The 20,164-nt window shown below is 43.4% G+C and overlaps 1 protein-coding gene across 1 annotated transcript in view; it reads left to right on the plus strand.

Annotated features, from left to right (window-relative positions):
• Positions 1-19,043, plus strand: part of LOC143924670 (cytochrome P450 2K1-like) — a 190,734-nt gene extending 171,691 nt beyond the window's left edge. The window contains exons 11-12 of the mRNA XM_077449074.1: positions 16,620-16,761; positions 18,632-19,043. Of these exons, the coding sequence (XP_077305200.1) occupies positions 16,620-16,761; positions 18,632-18,819 (330 nt within the window). The 3' untranslated portion in view covers positions 18,820-19,043. The remainder of the gene's footprint in view (positions 1-16,619; positions 16,762-18,631) is intronic.
• Positions 19,044-20,164: the final 1,121 nt, after the last annotated feature.

A 20,164-nucleotide genomic window follows, 5' to 3' on the forward strand; every position in this document is an offset into this window, starting at 1 on the left:
CATCATTCGTTCGACCACTAATACAATGTTTTTTGCAGATGCAGGTTAACTACATTTGGTCATGCCTATTTGTCTTAAAAGAAGTTTAGTAAATTGTTTTCTAGATGGGTTAGTAACTAGAATAAAATGCAAACTTGATTCAGTGTAAGGAGAGGACACGCAGCGGCTGTTTACACATCTGGATGCAGGTGTGGGACACTACAACAAACTTTTTAGGGTGTCCCACACAGGTGTTCCAGTGAATACTAGGGGTGTCTACATGTGTGATACTTTAACAAAAAAGTTAATTATTCCAGCCCTGTAAAGGGAAAAAATCATGTCTTCAGCTTTGAACTCTGCCAAAACAAACAATTGTATGACACTTCCAAGCAATGTTTCATATTCCTATTTCTTGCCTCAAATATCTGTGTGCTAAGTAAAACTTTCTTTTATTCACATAGTGGAGAAAAGACTCAGGACGTCCGAGGTCACCAGGGACCCCCAACCTCCTAAAGAAGGGGAAATCCAAAAACAACATCTTCAGGATGTGGAGGAAGGAGAGGTTTATGAAGTGGGCAAAATAGTGACCACAACAGGTGAGTGTCTGAGACCACAGCTTCAGGTAATAGATGGATGCCTGCATATTTATAATACATGTTTTTTTTGTTTTTTTTAGGTGATGTAGATGTTGTTGAAGAATAAACACATTTCACAGGTGCACAAGTCCTCATCGGGGAGATCATGGTGTGCAATCGGGATTTACAGAAGATCAAGGAAGACATCAATGATGTTGAAAATATACTCAAAAACATCATTGATGTTTTAGGTAGAATTGAAAAAACACCAACATTTATCAAATTCTTTCTATTTTTATTCGAACTTTTCAAAAAAATGTTGAAAGACAAATTTTGAAGATGCACACAGTGTGTCAACATGTGCTATCTGCCATCACGGGATATCTTGGTACGCGTTTTGGGGGTGCAACCCCTTCCTCGCAAATAAAAGATGAGAAGAAGGGGTCGCACCCCCAAAACATGTCCATTGATCCCCCATGATCGGAACTAGCACATGTTGACATTATGGGATCAGGAGGGAAATCCCCATTTTGACTGTCAATTTGTGTGCATCTTCAAAATTTGGCTTTCACAGTTCCTGAGTTGTGTATTTTTTTCAAGGTTTTAAACACGCCTGTTTTAACACAAAAAAGGCTATTTGTACTGTCAAAAACAAAAATGTTATTACTAAAATACGTTGGTTTGTTCAAAAACCTTTTTCTAACGCACATGTGAATGTGCACAGAGTAAAACATTTTCTACTCAACAATGTGTGGCTTCTTCTTTCAATGCTCAATATCATTTTTTGGACTAAGTTGATGTTTACAGTGACAATGGGGGTTATTTACTAAAGGCAAATCCACTTTGCACTACAAAGTGGATTTTGCTCTAGTAAATAACTCCCACAATGCTTTATAATTTGCCACAATCATGCAATTTCTGTGACTCTGCAAAATTCATTCATGGTGATGAAAATTCTGTATATTTTTAACAGTAATGAATTACATACATTAACAACAAAAACAAGGTGTGTGTGTAGCAGACCCACAACATAATAATAGTTCACTAAAGAAGAGATTGTCACCTCATGTTTCAAATAAAGCGTTTGCACTATTGAAGAAAATGTCGGAAAAAAAAGCCCATTGGTGAACCTAGGAGACAGCTAAAAGAAACACAAGAAGTAAATCAAAGGAAATATTATTTCAGTTTAAATCAAAAAATGTATTTTTAAAATGTTTATTAAATATTTTCTGGCATATCTATGGCCCACCTACCCTCAAAGTACTACATTTATTTTATACGGACATCACGTGCGCTTTGGGGGGCAAGCACTGACAACCAGATACAAACCCACAAGAACAAACTGAAGAGCAGTAACGATCGGAAAACCATGAGGCTGAAAAGTGCAAATCGTCTCTGTCAGAACTGGCTTAGCCCTTCCTTCTCTGGGCTGGCTGCTTAGCTGTCAGCTAATTGCCAGCTCTCATCTCTCTCCACAGTTACCAGCTGTTCCTTATCCAGCCTGTCTGACCTGCCTACTTAAAGCTGTCCAGCTCACTTCATATCTGCCTTTGCCTTGGTCACATCACAAGAAACCATCTCCTGCGGTTCTGTTTAAAGACTGGATTGCTGACATCCCTTCTGGTTCCTTATCCTCCTTGCTGTTGCTCCACTTGGATTTCTGACTTCTGGCCTGGCTGATTACCCAATCTGGTTATTGAACTCTGGACTGGCTGACTACTCGATCCGATTACTGGACTCTGGCTATTCTTTGAATACGCTACTCTATTTACTTTTTTATTTTTATTAATAAACAAGTGATTTAATTGTATTTCTGTCTCGGTCTGATTCATGGTTTTTGACAGTCTCTCACCAAACTTCTACTAACACGAGATTAGCAGAAGGAGCCCAAAGGGTGACACACTTGGTATTGAACTTCCCTTTTGTAGTGCCGTCGTACGTGTTGTACGTCACTGCGTTCTTGATGTTTGGAATTTCCGAAAAGATTTGTGTGACCGTGTGTATGCCAGACAAGTTTGAGCCAACATCCGTTCGAAAAAATCCATGGGTTTTGTTGTCGGAATGTGAAATTCTGTGTACGTGGCATAAGAGTGTAAATCTGTACAGTTCAAGGTAATTGGCACTTAAAAAATTAGTTTTAGTTTTTTCATGGTTGTTAGCTGAGCAGTTCCAGTGGTGAAATATCTCTACTACAAATTCCAGTTCTGCTCATATGCGAAGACCATTATGAAGCCAAATGACCGTGTGCTGTCTCAATAGATGCTTCATAATGTACAATGAACAAATTTGGTTTAGTACAGTTATGATAGCTTAACCCCTTTTATTATTGGCCTTGTGTAAGGGATCAGAAGAATAAACTACTGCATATCATTTCACTTTTAAGAAGTATGAGAAGACATAGGATGATTTAACCATTTATTGCCCACCCCAGAAAGAACAGTTCTGTAAAGAATGAGATCCTTATAAGATGGGCCATGCACATTACAAAATTGACCAAAACAATGTTAAGTGTGGTTATATCTAAACAATTCATCTATTGTGCATCAAACCAGGTCAGCCTGTGCTCTGAATAGGTGGTTATACCTCTAAAGAAAGAGGGTCAGTTGTAGCCATATTTTCTCACTTTCAGCAAATACGTGGAGCCCAAATCCCACCCAATTTACACATTTAGTGACCCACATATTACACAGGAAGCTATGAAGGAAGGCAATTATATGCTGCCTGACGGTGGGGGGAGGCATTTGACTTAAACCTTCATGGGTCACTTGACAAATTAACCACTTACAGACCGGACCATTTTGCTGGTCAAAGACCAGACCACTTTTTGCGATTCGACACTGCGTCGCTTTAACTGACAATTGCGCGGTGGTGCGACGTGGCTCCCAAACAAAATTGACGTCCTTTTTTTCCCACAAATAGAGCTTTCTTTTGGTGGTATTTGATCACCCCTGCGGTTTTTATTTTTTGCGCAATAAACAAAAAAAACGCATAATTTTTTACTTTTTGTTATAATAAATATCCCCCAAAAATATATAAAAAAAACATTTTTTTCCCTCAGTTTAGGCCGATACGTATTCTTCTACATTTTTTTGGTAAAAAAAATCGCAATAAGCGATTATTGATTGGTTTGCGCAAAAGTTATAGCGTTTACAAAATAGGGATAGTTTTATAGCATTTTTATTAATAATTTTTTTTTTTTTTTTTTTATTATTATTTTTTTTTTACTAGTAATGGGGGCGATCAGCGATTTTTATTGTGACTGCGACATTGTGGGGGACCCATCGGACATTTTTGACACATTTTTGGGACCATTGTCATTTATACAGTAATCACTGCTATATAAATGTAGTGATTCCTGTGTAAATGACACTGGCAGTGAAGGGGTTAACCAGTGGGTGGCAGTGTAGGGGTTAAGTGTCCGCGATCGAGTCCGCGGGTCCCGCGACCGGACTCACGGGGGTCCCGACCAGCGCGGGAGGGCGGCATTGAATATTGGACGTACCTGTACGCCAATATGCCTGCCCGTGCCATTCTGTCGACGTACATCGTCGTACGCTGGTCGGGAACCGGTTAAAGACAGTGGTTCTATAGAACTAATGTTATGCCCTGAATAGTAGCCTATCAAGTGTGCCAACATTCCTGCTGCATTTCAGAGAAATAATGGGCGTTTGGAGCTTCCACTGTCTTCTTCAGTGTCGCTCCACCTATGGCAGGAATGTCACATGGGAGTGCCTATTTAAGGTGGGTGGGGCTTAATATTGGGGACTTGTAATAGTCTGGAGCACTAGAGAGGAAAGGAGCTTTCCAGGGTGCTGTTTCCCTTCTGGGAGGTGCTAGAAAAAGGATCCCCTTCACTACTTTCTAACAGAAATTTGGTGTTTCCCCTTGTTCTTCCCTCTGGGAAGAAGTTGTCAACTTTTTGTGAGGAGCGTATTATAATTGATTAAGAGAAGTGGATGAATATAAGCATAAAACAAACAGCATAAAAGTGGTTGTAAACCCTAAAAAAAAAAAAAAAAAAAAAAAAAAAAAGCTGCAAGACAAAGGCATAATGGGCTAGTATGCATAACATACTAGCTTATTATGAATTACTTACCTGAGATCGAAGTCCGTGCAGCGGTCCTCATTCACAGCTCCGGCAGCCGACATCGCTCCCAGGGGTCACTTCCGGGTATTGCAGCTCCGGCGCTGTGATTGGCTGGACCTGTAATGTTGTCTATCCAGCGCAGGCGTGCCGAAGCTCCCGTAACGCCACAGTCTAACTGAAGCAACGGCATGTACGTGCCGTTGCTTTAGTTTGCTTAAGTGCGCATGTGCCGATGATGTCAGCACATGCAAATACAGGGGATATCTCCTAAACCGTGGAGATATCAAAAATAATATTAAATTAAAATATAAAAAATAGAACTGCTTCGTAGACGCAAAGTAACAATAATGGTGCTCCTAAGTTTCTAACACCATTCCAAACCTATATATATATATATATATATATATATATATATATATATATATATATATGTGTGTGTATATATATATATATATATATATATATATATATATATATATATATATATATGTGTGTGTGAGAAAGCGGAGTGTCCATATATCAATCAGGTCCAAACTGGTACAAAATTGAAAGTGCAAAAAGTGCAGAAAAAGTGCAAAAAACATGCACAACAGCACAAAAAACTATATATATAATAAGTCCAGGGTAAATAAAATAGAAGTGACTTTTTGTGCTTGAGCAAAGATTCCAGTGATTTCCCCGCTCCCCCTCTCAGGTCCCCACTCACTGAATCCTCGCACCTCTAAGGTGAGGTGAATATAATCCCTCTGTATCCAGCTAGATCTGCTCGGCTCCTTCCCCTCCTCTCTCCACTCCGTATATTCCAAGAGGTCCTTGTAACTAGGGAGGTTCCCCTTAAAAGTATATAATGATATAATCTGATGAATCCTCAGAAAAAACAAAAAGCAGCTCCCATAGTGTAGTAGTTTTTTAACTGCCACAGTTGATTTATTTAAACAATCCATAAAACATAATCAAAAAATACAAATAAAATATGAAAAAAATATGTAAAAAAACATTCTAACAGGTATCGGTAACGTCCATACAGTGAGGCTAGTCACCAACGTTATTCACCCACTAGTGGCTCATAAATTTAGAATAATACACCACATGGCAGGAAGAAAAGCCCAAAAAATAAGTCTTCTATTTCAGGGAGAACGCTAGATCTGTGGAAGAGCGGCGTGCGCTCCAACTGCGTTCCACACGATCAGCGACCCGGAAGTGACGTAGTGTGCATGGCTCCGTCATACGCATTTCGTCATTGACGTCCTCAGTGGTCCTTCTGGGACAACAGCCATGCAGACCAGTTTGATGCAGGCAGAGCACTGACAGGCTGACCCCCCCCCCAACCTCTGCAGCAATGCTGGCAGCACTCATACATCTATTTCCCAAAGACAACCTCTGGATATGATGCTGAGCACATGCACTCGACTTCCTTGAACGACTATGGTTAGACCTGTTCTGAGTGGAACCTGTCCTGTTAAACCGCTGTATGGTCTTGGCCACCGTGCTGCAGCTCATGATGCGCCAATTTGGACATTTTTGCTGGGGTGTACTCACTTACATTAATGGCTGTGTGTTGAGTTATTTTGAAGGGACAGCAAATTTACACTGTTATACAAGCTGTACAATCACTACTTTACATTGTAGCGAGGTGTCATTTCTTCATTGTTGTCACATGAAAAGATATAATAAAATATTTACAAAAATGTGAGAGGTGTACTCACTTTTGTGAGATACTGTACACACATATCTTGCGTTACTGCAGTAATTACAATCTAAGCATCAGCATAGGTCAAATTTTCATTCCTTTTCCCACCTGTCATCTGCTCATCGTTTTAAATCTGAAAACAACAACCATATGAGCACCAGCTAAAGGGCCACTCTCTTACCCAATACGGCCATCAGTTCATCTGTTCTATATCTCAAAAAATCCAAGGATTGCCGGGGGTCCACTAATCACACAGTGAGTGGAAACATTAAAATATCTACCCCCTTTGCTATATTTATCTAGTTTAACCACTTGCCGACCAGCCGTCGTCATTATACTGCGGCAGGTTGGCTCGATCCCGCAAATAGCTGTACGTTGGTCCCTTTAACAGCTATAGCAGGCGCATGCGCGCTGCATGGCGGGAAACTGTTGCGCGTGGCCCGCAGACATGATGTCCGCTGGCCACATGTGATAGCTCTACAGAAAGCCAGAACGGGGATCTGTCATTATAAACAAACAGATCCCCATTCTTTTATGGAAGTACTGGGTGATCACATGTTCCTTGTGATTAGGACAGCGATCACTCTCTACTCCCAGTCATTCCACTCCTCCTACAGGTAGAAACACCTCCCAAGGAACACATTTAACCCCTTGATTGCCCCCTAGTGTTCAACCCTTCCCTGCTAGTATAATTTTTACAGTAATCAGTGCATTTTTATAGGACTGATTGCTGTATAAATGTCATTGGTCCGAAAAAAGTGTCAAAAGTGTCCGATCTGTCCACCACAATGTTGCAGTCCCACTAAAAATCGCTAATCACCGCCATTACTAGTAAAAAAAAATGCAATAAATATATCCCCTATTTTGTAGACACAATAACTTTTGTGCAAACCAATCATTATATGCTTATTGCGATTTTTTTTTTCTTACCAAAAATATGTAGAAGAATACATATTGGCCTAAACCGATGAAGACATTTTTTTTGGTATATTTCTTATAGCAAAAAGTAAAAAATACAGTTTTTTTTTTTTCAAAATTGTCGGTCTTTTTTGTTTATAGTGCAAAAAGTAAAAACTGCAGAGGGGATCAAATACTCTCAAAGGGAAGCTCTATTTGTGGGAAAAAAAGGACGTCAATTTTGTTTGGGTACAGTGTCGCATGACAATTGTCAGTTAAAGCAACGCAGTGCCGTTTCACAAAAAATGGCATGCTGATTAAGGGGGTAAATCTTCCGGGGCTTAAGTGGTTAAATCAAACATGTCTGCCACTAATGCACTATACTACTCAGTATGGCAATACCACATGTGTGAGACTTTTATCCAGCCTGGCCACATACAGAGACCCAACATTAGGGATGAGCTTCGTGTTCGAGTCGAACATACGTTCGACTCGAACATCGGCTGTTCGCCCGTTCGGCGAATTCCGAACATTATGGGCCTTTCGCGCCAAATTCGTGTGGTGCTCACGGCTCACAATGCACTGCGTCATCGCAGTGCATTGCTGGCTCATGATTGGCCAAGCATGCACTGTGACCCCGCATGCTTCGCCAATCACAGCGCCAGCAGCGAGGAGAGCCATGATTGGCCACAGGCAGGATGCCTGTGGCCAATCATAGCTCAGGCTGTGTAGTACACGCCCCACACTATATAAGGCCGCCAGCGCGTCTGAAGCAGTTAGTGGGTGTTCTGTGTACCTTCAACACAGTATACTCCGATTTTCGATCTTGCTCTTCTGTAGTGGTTGTTGTCTGTGTGCCCTGACCGCAGTATACACTGCTATATTCACCTCACCTATATAGCTAGTGATCTATATTTTATAATAGAGCTTGCAGTCAGTAGTGTTAGGAGCTTGTGCGTGCTGTCTGCGTGCTCTGTACCCAGTACACACCGCTATATCCACCTACATAGCTCTTCTCTATTTGAGCCCACTTGCCATCTGCAGGAGTTATTGGAAGTTGTGTGTGCCTCCAGCACAGCACAGCAGGGGCGTAACTATAGGGGGTGCAGCAGTCGCGACCGCAACCGGGCCCTGTGATGCAGGGGGCCCCCTCTACATATGGCCAGCAGCAGCATAGGCAGCTAGGGGTATCAGTGCACCATGCACACGGGTGGCTGGAGGTGGAGGGTGACTAGCAGAGCTCCATGCTCGACTATCGCACTGGCTGCTCTTTAGTTGTGCATTCCCCACATGACCTGTATCCTCAGCCGGCTCCTCAGAGTACCCCTCTCCTGCTCCATGCATTGCCGCTCAGTCCGATGTCTGTTCTCCCCAGCCAGAGTACCCCCCCCCCCCCCCCCGAGTCTAGCCCACACTGCACTGCATACTTCTCCTGGGTAAACAAACTTTAAGCACACAGATGCAGTGCAGCCCTACAGTGCAGCCCTATGAAAGCCGGCTCCCCGGAGGACACTGCAGGCTTGTCTACCAGTCCCACTCCTCCCCCGTCATACACAAATGATGAAAGGTCTTTCTGGGAGATATGCTGATCGCCCGTCCAGCACACTGGATGGAGCCCAAGCCAACATGGATGAGTGCGCGGCCTGGTCATGGTGAGTGAGAGGACCCCATCCCCACACACCATTACATACCCCCTCCATCTCCCCCTGGGGACAGGGACCCCTTCTCACGTGGGGACAGGGACCGCCACTTTCCCTGGGGACAGGGACCCCTTCTCATCTGGGGGCAGTAACTTCATCTGCCCTGGAGAAAAGGACCTCATCTCTTCTGGGGACGGGGGCACCTAAAAATTAAAAAAAATAAAATTAAAAAAACTACTGATACCAGTGGTGGAACTACAGGGCTCACAAAGGTCATACTTGTGACCACGCCCTGGAGTTCCTCCCCGGACTCCGAGGGAAGGGCCCTGGCTTGGGTTCAGGGGGGGGCCTTCATGGTTTCTTGCATCGGGGCCCTGAAGGTTCTAGTTACGCCACTGCAGCACAGTATACATCTGTATATACCCCTTTATCTCTGGTGTTCTATAATAAAGGCATCTGCAGGAGTTAGTGGGTGTTGTGTGCCTCCAGCACAATATACACTACCCAACTGCTGTTTTACCCAACTCCCTTCAGGCCATTACCATGTCTGGAAGGCCAGCAAGGAGAGGCAGACAGGCGCGAGCTGATAAAAGAAGGCAAGCAGGCTCTGTGTCTAGAGACAACAGTGCTGGTCATGGATGCGGTGCATTGTCATCAGCACGTGGCCATGGGACACGCTTGTCCTTCTTTTCGGCAGCTGGACATGTTGAACCGCAACATGCCAACGACTTGGTAGAGTGGATGACCAAGCCCTCTTCATCCTCCTCATCCTCTCTCACCCAGTCTCAGGGTACTAGCAAAGCAGCTGCCTCCTCTCAATGTCATCATCAGTGACTCCTTCCCTAGACCCACCACGTCCTCCTGAGGAGTCTCCTGAACTCTTTGAGCACAGTGTTGGGTACATGCTCCAGGAGGATGCCCAGTGTTTTGTAGCCTCTGATGATGACACTCAGCTAGAGGAAGGCAGTAGCGTGAATGCAGAGAGAGGGGATGCTCAAGAAGGACAGCAATCTGGCAGTCATGTTCCACAAGCTGCAGCATACTGCCAGGTTTGCTACAGCGATGAAGAGGGAGGGGATGATGAGGGCACTGACTCCACGTGGGTGCCTGGTAGGAGAGAGGAGGAGGAGGAGGAGGAGGCACATGTCCAATGAGGCAGGATGCCCTCCGGGGGCCAGCTTAGGGGCAGCACACCGACTGAATCACACCGCAGAGCTCCACCTGTGCAGGGCGCTGCCTCTGCACGTTATTCTAAAAGTTCTTTGGTGTGGGCCTTTTTTGAGACGAGTGCATCAGATTGCACCGCTGCTATTTGCAACATATGTCTCAAGCGTATCTCGCGTGGCCAAAACATCAGCCGCTTGGGCACCACATGCTTGACCAGACATATGTTGACCTGCCATGCAGCTCGTTGGCAAGCGTACCTCAAAGACCCACACCAAAGAACAAAGCGGACCTCTCCTTGCTCCTCATCAGCTGGCATCTCCAACCCCACTAGACCTTCAGTCCTCTCTGAAACCTGCTCTGAGAGGAATATGGTGTAGAATTAGGTGTGTCACAGTCAAGTGCTTCCGGGCACTCTGCTAGCAGTACACCCACATCCGATTATAGCAGGCAAATGTCCCTGCCCCAGCTGCTGGACCGGCGAAAGAAGTTCACTCCCAGCCATCCACATGCCCAGCGGTTGAATGCTAGCTTGGCTAAATTGCTAGCACTTCAACTGCTGCCTTTTCAGTTGGTAGACTCGGCCCCCTTCCGTGAGTTTGTACAATGTGCGGTTCCTCAGTGGCAGGTCCCCAAACATCACTTTTTCTCACAGAAGGCGATTCCGGCTCTCTACCGGCATGTGGAAGGCAATGTCCTTGCCTCGCTGGACAGGGCAGTCAGTGGTAAGGTGCATATTACCGCTAACTCATGGTCCAGCAGGCATGGACAGGGACGTTACCTGTCTTTCACGGCCCATTGGGTCACTCTTCTGGCACCTGGGAAGGATGCAGGACAAGGTGCAGTAGTGTTGGAGGTTGTTCCGCCACCACGCCTCCAAAATGCTACTATTGGTTGTGACACACCTCTCTCCTCCACCCCCTTCTCTTCTTCTTCCTCCATGCCTCTTCCAGTGCTCTGTCCTCAGAACCAGCGGTGCTCCGTAGGCGTTCCAGGGGCTACGCAAGTACGCAGGCAAAACAATGCCATGCCGTGCTTGCGCTGGTTTGTTTGGGGGACAGGAGCCACACTGGGGCGGATGTTTTGTCAGATCTGCAGGGGCAGGCCGAGAGGTGGTTGACGCCACGCCAACTTAAGCCAGGAATGGTGGTTTGCGACAATGGCACCAACCTCCTCTCCGCCCTCCGACAGGGACAACTGACCCATGTGCCCTGTGTAGCTCACGTCCTTAACCTGGTGGTGCAGCGGTTCTTGGGCAGGTTCCCCCGGCTTACAGGATGTCCTAATGCAGGCCAGGAAAGTCTGTGTGCATTTCCGCCGATCATTTAATGCCTGTGCTCGGCTGGCTGAGCTCCAAAAGGAGTCGAACCTGCCCAAGAACCGCCTTATATGTGACATGCCCACCAGGTGGAACTCAACGTTGGCCATGCTGCAGCGGCTGCACACGCAGCAGAAGGCCATCAATGAGTACCTTTGTGACTACGGCACCAGGATAGGGTCAGGGGAGCTCGGTTTTTTCTCACCACGCCAGTGGGGCATGATCAGGGATGCATGCACTGTCATGTCACCGTTTGAGGAGGCCACAAGGATGGTGAGCAGTGACAGTGCATGCATCAGTGACACTGTACCTCTTGTCCACCTCTTGGAGCATACACTGCATGGAATAATGGAAAGGGCACATGAGGCAGAACAGAGGCAGGAAGAGGAGGACTTCCTTGCCTCTCAAGGCCCCCTTTATCCAGACAGTGTTCCTGCTGTGCCACCCATCACACAGGAAAAGGATGAGGAGGAGGAAGAGGAGGAGGAGGATGATTGTGTCAGCATGGAGGTGGAGGCTGGCACTCAGCATCAGCAGCAGCAGTCTTGTAGGGATGATTTACAGTCCCAAGAAACACGTGGACTTGTACATGGCTGGGAGGAGGTAGCTGCGGATCATGTTGTCCTTAGTGACCCAGAGGACTCCGGACCGAATGCCTCAGCGCTGCATGGCCTCCCTGATCCTGCAAAGCCTGCGGAAGGATCCTCGTATTCTTCGGATCAAGGAGAGGGACCATTACTGGCTGGCCACTCTCCTTGATCCATGGTACAAGGGTAAGGTTGTCGACCTTATCTTGCCATCGCAGAGGGAGCAGAGAATGAGACATCTCTGGGAGGCCTTGCAGCAAGGTCTGTGCAACGCATTCCCAGAGACTGGGAGGTTACAAACTCCTGGTCCTGGACAACGTGTTGCTGAGGCATCGGTCAGAAGGAGCGGTGGAGAAGGTGGCCGTCTGACTGATGCTTTCAGACAATTTTTTAGCCCGCAGCCCCAAGGTATGATCGGTTCCAGCAACCATCGCCAGCGTCTGATTTACATGGTGCAGGAATACCTAGGGGCAAAGTCAGACTTGGACACCTTTCCCACCGAAAATCCTCTGGCTTACTGGGTCTTGAGGATGGATCACTGGCTAGAGCTTGCACAGTATGCAATTGAGCTACTGGCCTGTCCTGCATCCAGCGTTCTTTCGGAACGCACCTTCAGTGCTGCTGGTGGCTTTGTTACCGATCACAGGGTGCGCCTGTCCACCGAATCAGTTGATCGACTGACCTTCATCAAGATGAATCAGTCTTGGATCACCCACAGCTACCAAGCACCTGAAGCTGATGTAACCGAATAATTTTTTTTGAAATATCATATCCCTTCAAGACTGCCTATGCTGATGCTGAGTGACTGTCCTGTTATGTTGATTGTCTATCCTCTTCCTCCTCCGCTGATATGTTGGAAGAACATTTCTGGTTCTGGGTGATGCCATCAGCCCAATTTTTCTGCCCCTGTTTAACAGGGGCGTTTAAGTACAATTTTTGATGCAATGCTTTGCAGCAGGGCTAATTCCTGCAATAAAACTAGAGTATATGGGAGAGGTTGCAGTGTGGTGGCACCAGCACCAGTGCCTAAGGCCCAATTTTTCTGCCCCTGTTTAACAGGGGCGTTTAAGTACAATTTTTGATGCAATGCTTTGCAGCAGGGCTAATTCCTGCAATAAAACTAGAGTATATGGGAGAGGTTGCAGTGTAGTGGCACCAGCACCAGTGCCTAAGGCCCAATTTTTCTGCCCCTGTTTAACAGGGACATGTAATTACAATTCTTGATATAATATTTCACAGGAGGGCCCGTTCCTGTGCCCACCCAGAGTAACTGTGAGGACTTATAGTGTTGTGGCACCAGCACCACAACCACCAAAGGTCAATTTTTCTACTACTGTTCAACAATGGCATGTAATTACAATTCTTGATATAATCGTTCACAGCAGAGCGCTCCAGCGCCCACCAAGAGTCACTTTGAGGGCTTACAATGTTGTGGCAAAACCAACACCTTGTTCCGCCATTTCTGCAAAGCATATAGGGCAGGCCCCTACTTTCAAACATCCAACTTACAAACATCTCCTACTTACAAACGGAAGGAGACAACAGCAAGTGAGATGAAAAAAGATGTACGACAAAACAAATTATACAGGGGTGATAACCCTTCCCTATGTTTTCCAAAAAGCTTAAAAATAGTTTTTTTGACTGGAGCTACACTTTAAAAATGTACCAGTTGAAAATTACAAACAGATTCAACTTAACACAACAAACCTACACAGTCCCTGTCTTGTTTGCACCGCCTGTATACTGCTGTTCTGAGTATATAGGGCCTGGGGGCCACACGCATTTCCTTTTTTTAATATGGGTACTGGGTTCCCCTTAATATGCGTACAAGACCCAAAGGGGCTGGTAATGGGCAGGGAGGGCTACCCATGCCATTGTTCTCAATGATTTTCAACCATATTGCAGGAACCAGATATAACATTAAAACCGCAAGCAGTTTTAAATGATGTTATTTCCGTTTAATGCCATTTTGTGCAGGGACTGTTCTAAACACGGGAAACACGTGGCACTTCAGAGGCATACTACAGACACCCCCCAGGCACCATATTTAAAGGAATATTTCACTTTTTTTTTTCACTTTAATCATCATTAAAATCAGTGCTCCCGCCAAAACGGCCATTTTTAAAAACATTTTAGGCATTGACCCATGTCCCCTGGGGCAGGAGCCAGGTCCCCAAACCCTTTTTAGGACAGTATCTTGCATATTAGCCGTTAAAATTAGCACTTTTAATTTCGAATGTTCGAGTCCCATAGACTTCAATGGGGTTCTAAAGTTCGTACGAATTTGGGGTCCGTTCGAAAGTTCTGGTGCGAACCGAACCGGGGGGTGTTCGGCTCATCCCTACCCAACATGCAGGGAACACCTTCAGGCGTTCTAAGGACATAAATTACACATATCATTTCTTGACTACCTCTTATGCTGCGTAAACACGATCAGAATTTCAGGCCAGCAAAAGACCGATGGGATCTTTTTATCGGAAAATGTGACCATGTGTAGGCTCCATCAGAATAGCTGACAGAATTCATGCCAGCAAAAATTTGTGAGCATGTTCTCAATTTTCCCAATGGAAAAACTTTCTAACAGAAATTTTGATCGTGTGTATGTAATTCCGACTCGCAAAAACTCACACATGCTCAGATTTAACTACGAGATAGAAGCTATTGGCTACTGGGTATTGAACTTCCTTTTTCTAGTTCCGTCGTATGTATTGTACGTCACTGCGCTCTTGACAGTCGGAATTTGGTGTGACCGTGTGTAGACAAGACAGCTGGATTCCATCAAAATTCCGTCTGGAAAACCATCAGACCTTTTTCCAACCAAAAATTTAGATTGTGTGTACACGGCATTACACTTTTGAAAGCCCTGGAGCACCAGGACAAAGGAAGCACCCCAAAAATTACCCCATTTTGGAAAGTATACACCCCAACGTATATTCTGGGAGGGATAATGAGTCTTTTATTTTTTCAATATTATTTATTTTAATTATATCCATATACTATAAAAATATTGTAAATTCCAACATGATTACATTTAATGTAAACATTTTACATTCCCCATAAATCCTCCCCCCTTCTCCATCCCTCTCTTATCTACATTTTCTAATTTTCTCCCAGTTCACCCTGTCTTATGCTCTTACAGCCTCCACATATCTCATCGTTTTCTGAGCCAGGGATGGAGCATGGCTGTAGATGGATGAGTCAGGGATTGAGCATGGCTGAGCAGTAATGTGGATGGACAGATGGATGGGTTAGAGATGGAGCATGAATGTGGATGGATGAACTAGGTATGGAACATGGCTGAGTATGAATGTGGATGGATGAGCCAGGGATGGAGCAGGGATGGAGCATGAATGTGGATGGATGAGCTAGGGATAGAGCATGGCTGAACATGAATGTGGATGGATGAGTCAGGGATGGATGAGCCAGGGAGGGGCACAGATTAGCACTGTGGGCACTTCAGATTGAGCCCACACCGCTACTTCATTGGTTCCCTCCTCTCCTCACACAGATTGGTTCAAGTGAGTAGAGGGGAGGAGCTGAACCGGACATGCTCCGGTTTGTTTACAAGTGATCATTCCATCATTGGAGGACATGATGACGTGTTAAAGGGTCGCTGTCATTGGCCTCTTACCCCGATCTGTGACATGCTGAGTCTGGGAATCCAGACGGTCACGGACAATTCCGGGTGTGCGCCCCAGGGGGAGCACAGGAGCAAAATTTTGGAAGGAGGGCCGAGTACGCCCTCCCAGAGTTATCCGACCTCGCTGTAGCCATTTTTTGGTCATACATTAAACATGTTGTATATAGATAGAAGTGATTATGTATACACTAACATAATTAATAACATAGAAAATATTACTAAGTTTCTTGTAAATCAATAGCTATTAAAATCCTATACTGCATATGCTTTGTCTTTTCCCTGAATACATTTTCATGTTTACTGTCTGAAAAGCACATGTGGACTGTGCACTGTCTGCTCTGTAGGGCTATATACAGAATTATACACATATATATATATATATATTCTTTAGTAGAAAGAATTGAATATTTTAGATTTGAACATACAGATAATATACAGTATATAATAATATTACTATTAAAAACCTGTTTAAACTATGTACAGAAATTGTTCTCATTATACTTTGGGCTCTACTTTGGTAGCTGGTAATAATTAATTCCTTCAAACCCAGATTCTTAATAAAGCAGAACTGTAGTAAAAAAAAATGTATAGCCAATTCAAACAGAAAAATTAGCTTGGCTGCTTCAATCCGGAGCTGTCCTCTGGAGTATTTATTTTCTGCCAGTAGAGGTACTCAATTTCTAGTTGGAAAGACTTCCAACATCATTCAACACACTTCCTCTGGCCTTAGCTTTTGGCTGAATGGTGAAGGAGAAGGAGCACCGTGATGAGGTTATCTTTGTTACACTGCTTTCTTATTCTTTCAGCATGCCCCTTTCTGGCACCAACATTTGTGTTGCTGCTTCTTCTTCTTCAACTTTGAGCTCTACTGTACAAGAACTACAAGAGGATTTAACCCTAATTAAATTCAGGAACTGGCACAACTTGCATTAAAATACATTTTATCTATTAGTATATTGTATATGGAACTGCATTCACTTGTATATTTTATGTCTGCCTAGAGTTCCGCTTTAAGTATTGTACAATGTGTTTCTCCTTGTAGGGTACAGAGGTCATTCCTTTCCTCACATCTGTTTTGCATGACAAGACTCAGTGGGAAACTCCTAATGAGTTTAATCCGAATCACTTTTTGGACTCTAATGGGAAATTTGTAAAACGAGATGCATTTATGCCCTTTTCGGCAGGTAGGCCACTATTATTATTGTATCTAATTTAAAGTTATATAAAACGATTGCTATTTTATTACACCAAAAGACCTCCATCCTAAACTATGTCTGATCTATATGAGGGAAGTGCATTTATCCTCTTTTTCAAGCTCTTTGTGTGGACAGCAAACACAGATGTGTGGCGGGGTGGGTGCATAACCTTAAATGGAGGACACCTGTCTTGTCAACCTAGGCAAACTCTTGTCAGCCTTGGCAATATTTACTTGAAACACGGACTTTACCCTTCAATTTAATTTCAGAGTTCATGCCTAACCTACTTGGCTGCATTCAGAGCTCACAGGATGTAAACTGTGCCTCGGCCAAGTTCAGATGAGGCAACACAAACTTTGCCCTTTCATTTTGGCAGCATAGAATCCAAACGTATGTTTTTAAAAAAGATCCTTCCTAAAAAAGATATTAGATAGCTGAACAATACACAGCTTGCATCAAACCACCATCCATTAGTGTGATGAGATCCTCTTCCATAGAAAGTGGGGATTTTATATGTTAGCTCTCTGAACTGGTAGTATTCTGATCAGTCCATTTATACCAATATAAATATACTTTATTTCCTAAATCACACATTCGGAGATGCAGTTCAGATGACAGCCATTTTTAAGAAAAAAGAAATGACTTTACCCAACTTTGAAGTTTGGGTTTCCTATCATTTTTTTTCCTACTATGTTCCTTCCTTTGTCTGCCATGCTGTTTCTCCTAACCTTGAAGTGCATACCAAAAATGCATATTAGGTTATTGCCAAATTATACATTTCACTATAAAAAAAAAACTCTGAAGTGTGAAGAGTGAACAAGAGAAAAAATGGCATAAAGTCCCAGGTGAGCATTTCAAAATGTAGTATTTGGACTTCAGTCGTACTGATTTGTATACATCAAAAAAGTAATATAGGACTAATACTGGTAGGATTGCAGGACATCGAATTAGGAAGCTGGTCAAACAACTGGATAGTCAGGCCTGCAGGGAATTTCATATCCAAAGGTTGTCTTTGGGAAATAGACATATGAGTGCTGCCTGCATTGCTGCAGAGGTTGAAGGGGTGGGGGCTCAGCCTGTCAGTGCTCAGACCATACGCCGCACACTGCATCAAATTGGTCTGCATGGCTTTCATCCCAGAAGGAAGCCTCTTCAAAAAATGATGCCCAAGAAAGCCCGCAAACAGTTTGCTGAAGACAAGCAGACTAAGGACATGGATTACTGGAACCATGTCCTGTGGCCTGATGTGACTAGGGTTGCACCGATACCACTCTTTTAAGACCAGGTGCAAGTACCGATACTTTTCAAGTACTCGTCGATACCGATTACCGATACTTTTTTTCAATGTCATGTGACGGTAGTTTTTTTTTTTTTACAATATTATTTTTAAAAATTTTATTTTTTACAAATAATGGTTTTTATAATATTTTTTTTACAATACTTTCTTTTTTTTTTTTTCTTTTTTGGAGGGGGGTGGGGGAGGAGACAGTGTCAGTGTTTTTATTTATTTTTCATCTTTTTTACTATTTTACCTATTATATATATTTATTAAAAATTTTTTTATTATTATTATTTTTTATTTTGGTGAGAGATCTCCTTTTTAAGACAGTGAAAGGTACTGAGGACACAGATTCCCCTGTCTCTTTCTCTGAAGCCTCAGCTGCACTGAAAATGAATGGACAGGAGACAGCGCTACATCACATCACAGTTTGGTTGTTGGAGTACATGTACTAGGGCATCACATTTATCTTTATCACACCATTCCAGCTATAGATTTAGTTCTAATTCTTTTATTTCCAGACTGCAGAACAGTGGCTAAGTATACATTCGTCACACTGAGTTTACTTTGTTCCTCCAGGAAGAAGAGCTTGTGTTGGAGAAAGTTTAGCCAAAATGGAACTTTTCCTGTTTTTTACTGGCCTTCTGCAAGCCTTCACTTTCTACCCGCCTCCAGGAGTCTCCAGAGAGGATATAAGCCTTGAGCCTGGCACTGGATTCCTTTTATTCCCTTTGCCACACTTAGTATGTGTAAAGCTCAACTACTAGTCAAGAACCCCAGCCAAAAAGTAAAAAGAAGTTGCCTTAAATCTTCCCAAAGAATGGATTAATGTTTTCCCTAAAGGAACATGTAGTAATTTCAGTGTTTCTTTTTAAATGACCATGTAAATCATCTTGATGTAACTAATATTGTCAAAATGTGGTAATGTTTCAAAAGCCTTGTTGCAATGTGTAATTACTAAGTATGAAAGCAATTACATTTTATCATTATATATGTAGGCTCTGTTTCATGTTTTTAAAATTTTGACCCACTGAAAACAATGCAGTATGCAATTTTATATATTTTTTCCCTAAAATAAAAATCAATCCTCACCCAGATTATCTGGATGACATGTGCACAACACACATACATTAAAAAGCTCATGTAAGTGACTGCAATGTCTTTCAAATTTTTATTGATCAAAAACCAGTGAAAAAGTTCAACAATTTGTGCCCTCATCAACCTGACTTAAAGTGATTGAAAATCCTCACATATACACAGTGGGGTTCATTTACTAGGAGAGTAACTGGAAAGTGCAAGTCTGGTTGCATAAAAAGCAATCAGCTTCCATTTTTTTGTGTATTGAAATGTATTATTAAAACCAACACAAGGTAACACTCACATTAAGCAAGATGAGACACAGTATAATATCCACAAATGCTGAGCTCGCCTCTCACGTCACTTCCCAAAAGGGAAGTGACCCGGGAGACAAGCTTGGCGCTCATGGATGTTATACTGTGTCTCATCTTGCTCAATGTGAGTGTTACCTTGTGTTGGTTTTAATAATACATTTTTATACAACATACTACACTATTAGGCATTCCCTTTGCATCCCTGTCGGGTTAATGTGGAAGTTCAGTACAGAGGAGCCACCATCCATGACCTAATACCGATTCTTGGATTAATGGGAGAAGTACCCCCAAAGGTTATAGAAGCCACCAGTGACATATGCAAGGACCTACAGAGGATATCTTAATTATTGGGTGTTTTCTCATGCTGTTACCTTACAGCAGTAAGGTGAGAGGCCACTTCACATAGAGGGGTCACTGCATGGAATGAAGAGACACCGGTCACCTACTTCATAGTTTACATGGTTAAGATTGGAGAATCACCTTTCAGTCCTCAGGATTTTTCTAGAGACTTTATATTAGTTTCACTACATGCATTGACATGTTGATGTTTATTTATCAGCACTGATTGATTTATCACTGTTCTTTTTTGTTGCACAAGATTTATATTTGTATTGGATATCCTTTTTCACAGTTTCACCTTGGAAGGCTTTTTGTAATAGACGTTTATGTTCTACTGGCATCTTGTGCACAGTTATAATATTACTGTTTCATTTACAGCTTA

This window comes from Lithobates pipiens, unplaced genomic scaffold (genome assembly GCF_037356315.1).
Source record: "Lithobates pipiens isolate NorthernLeopardFrog02 unplaced genomic scaffold, aLitPip1_a1.2 Scaffold_22, whole genome shotgun sequence".
Taxonomy (NCBI): Eukaryota; Metazoa; Chordata; class Amphibia; order Anura; family Ranidae; genus Lithobates; species Lithobates pipiens.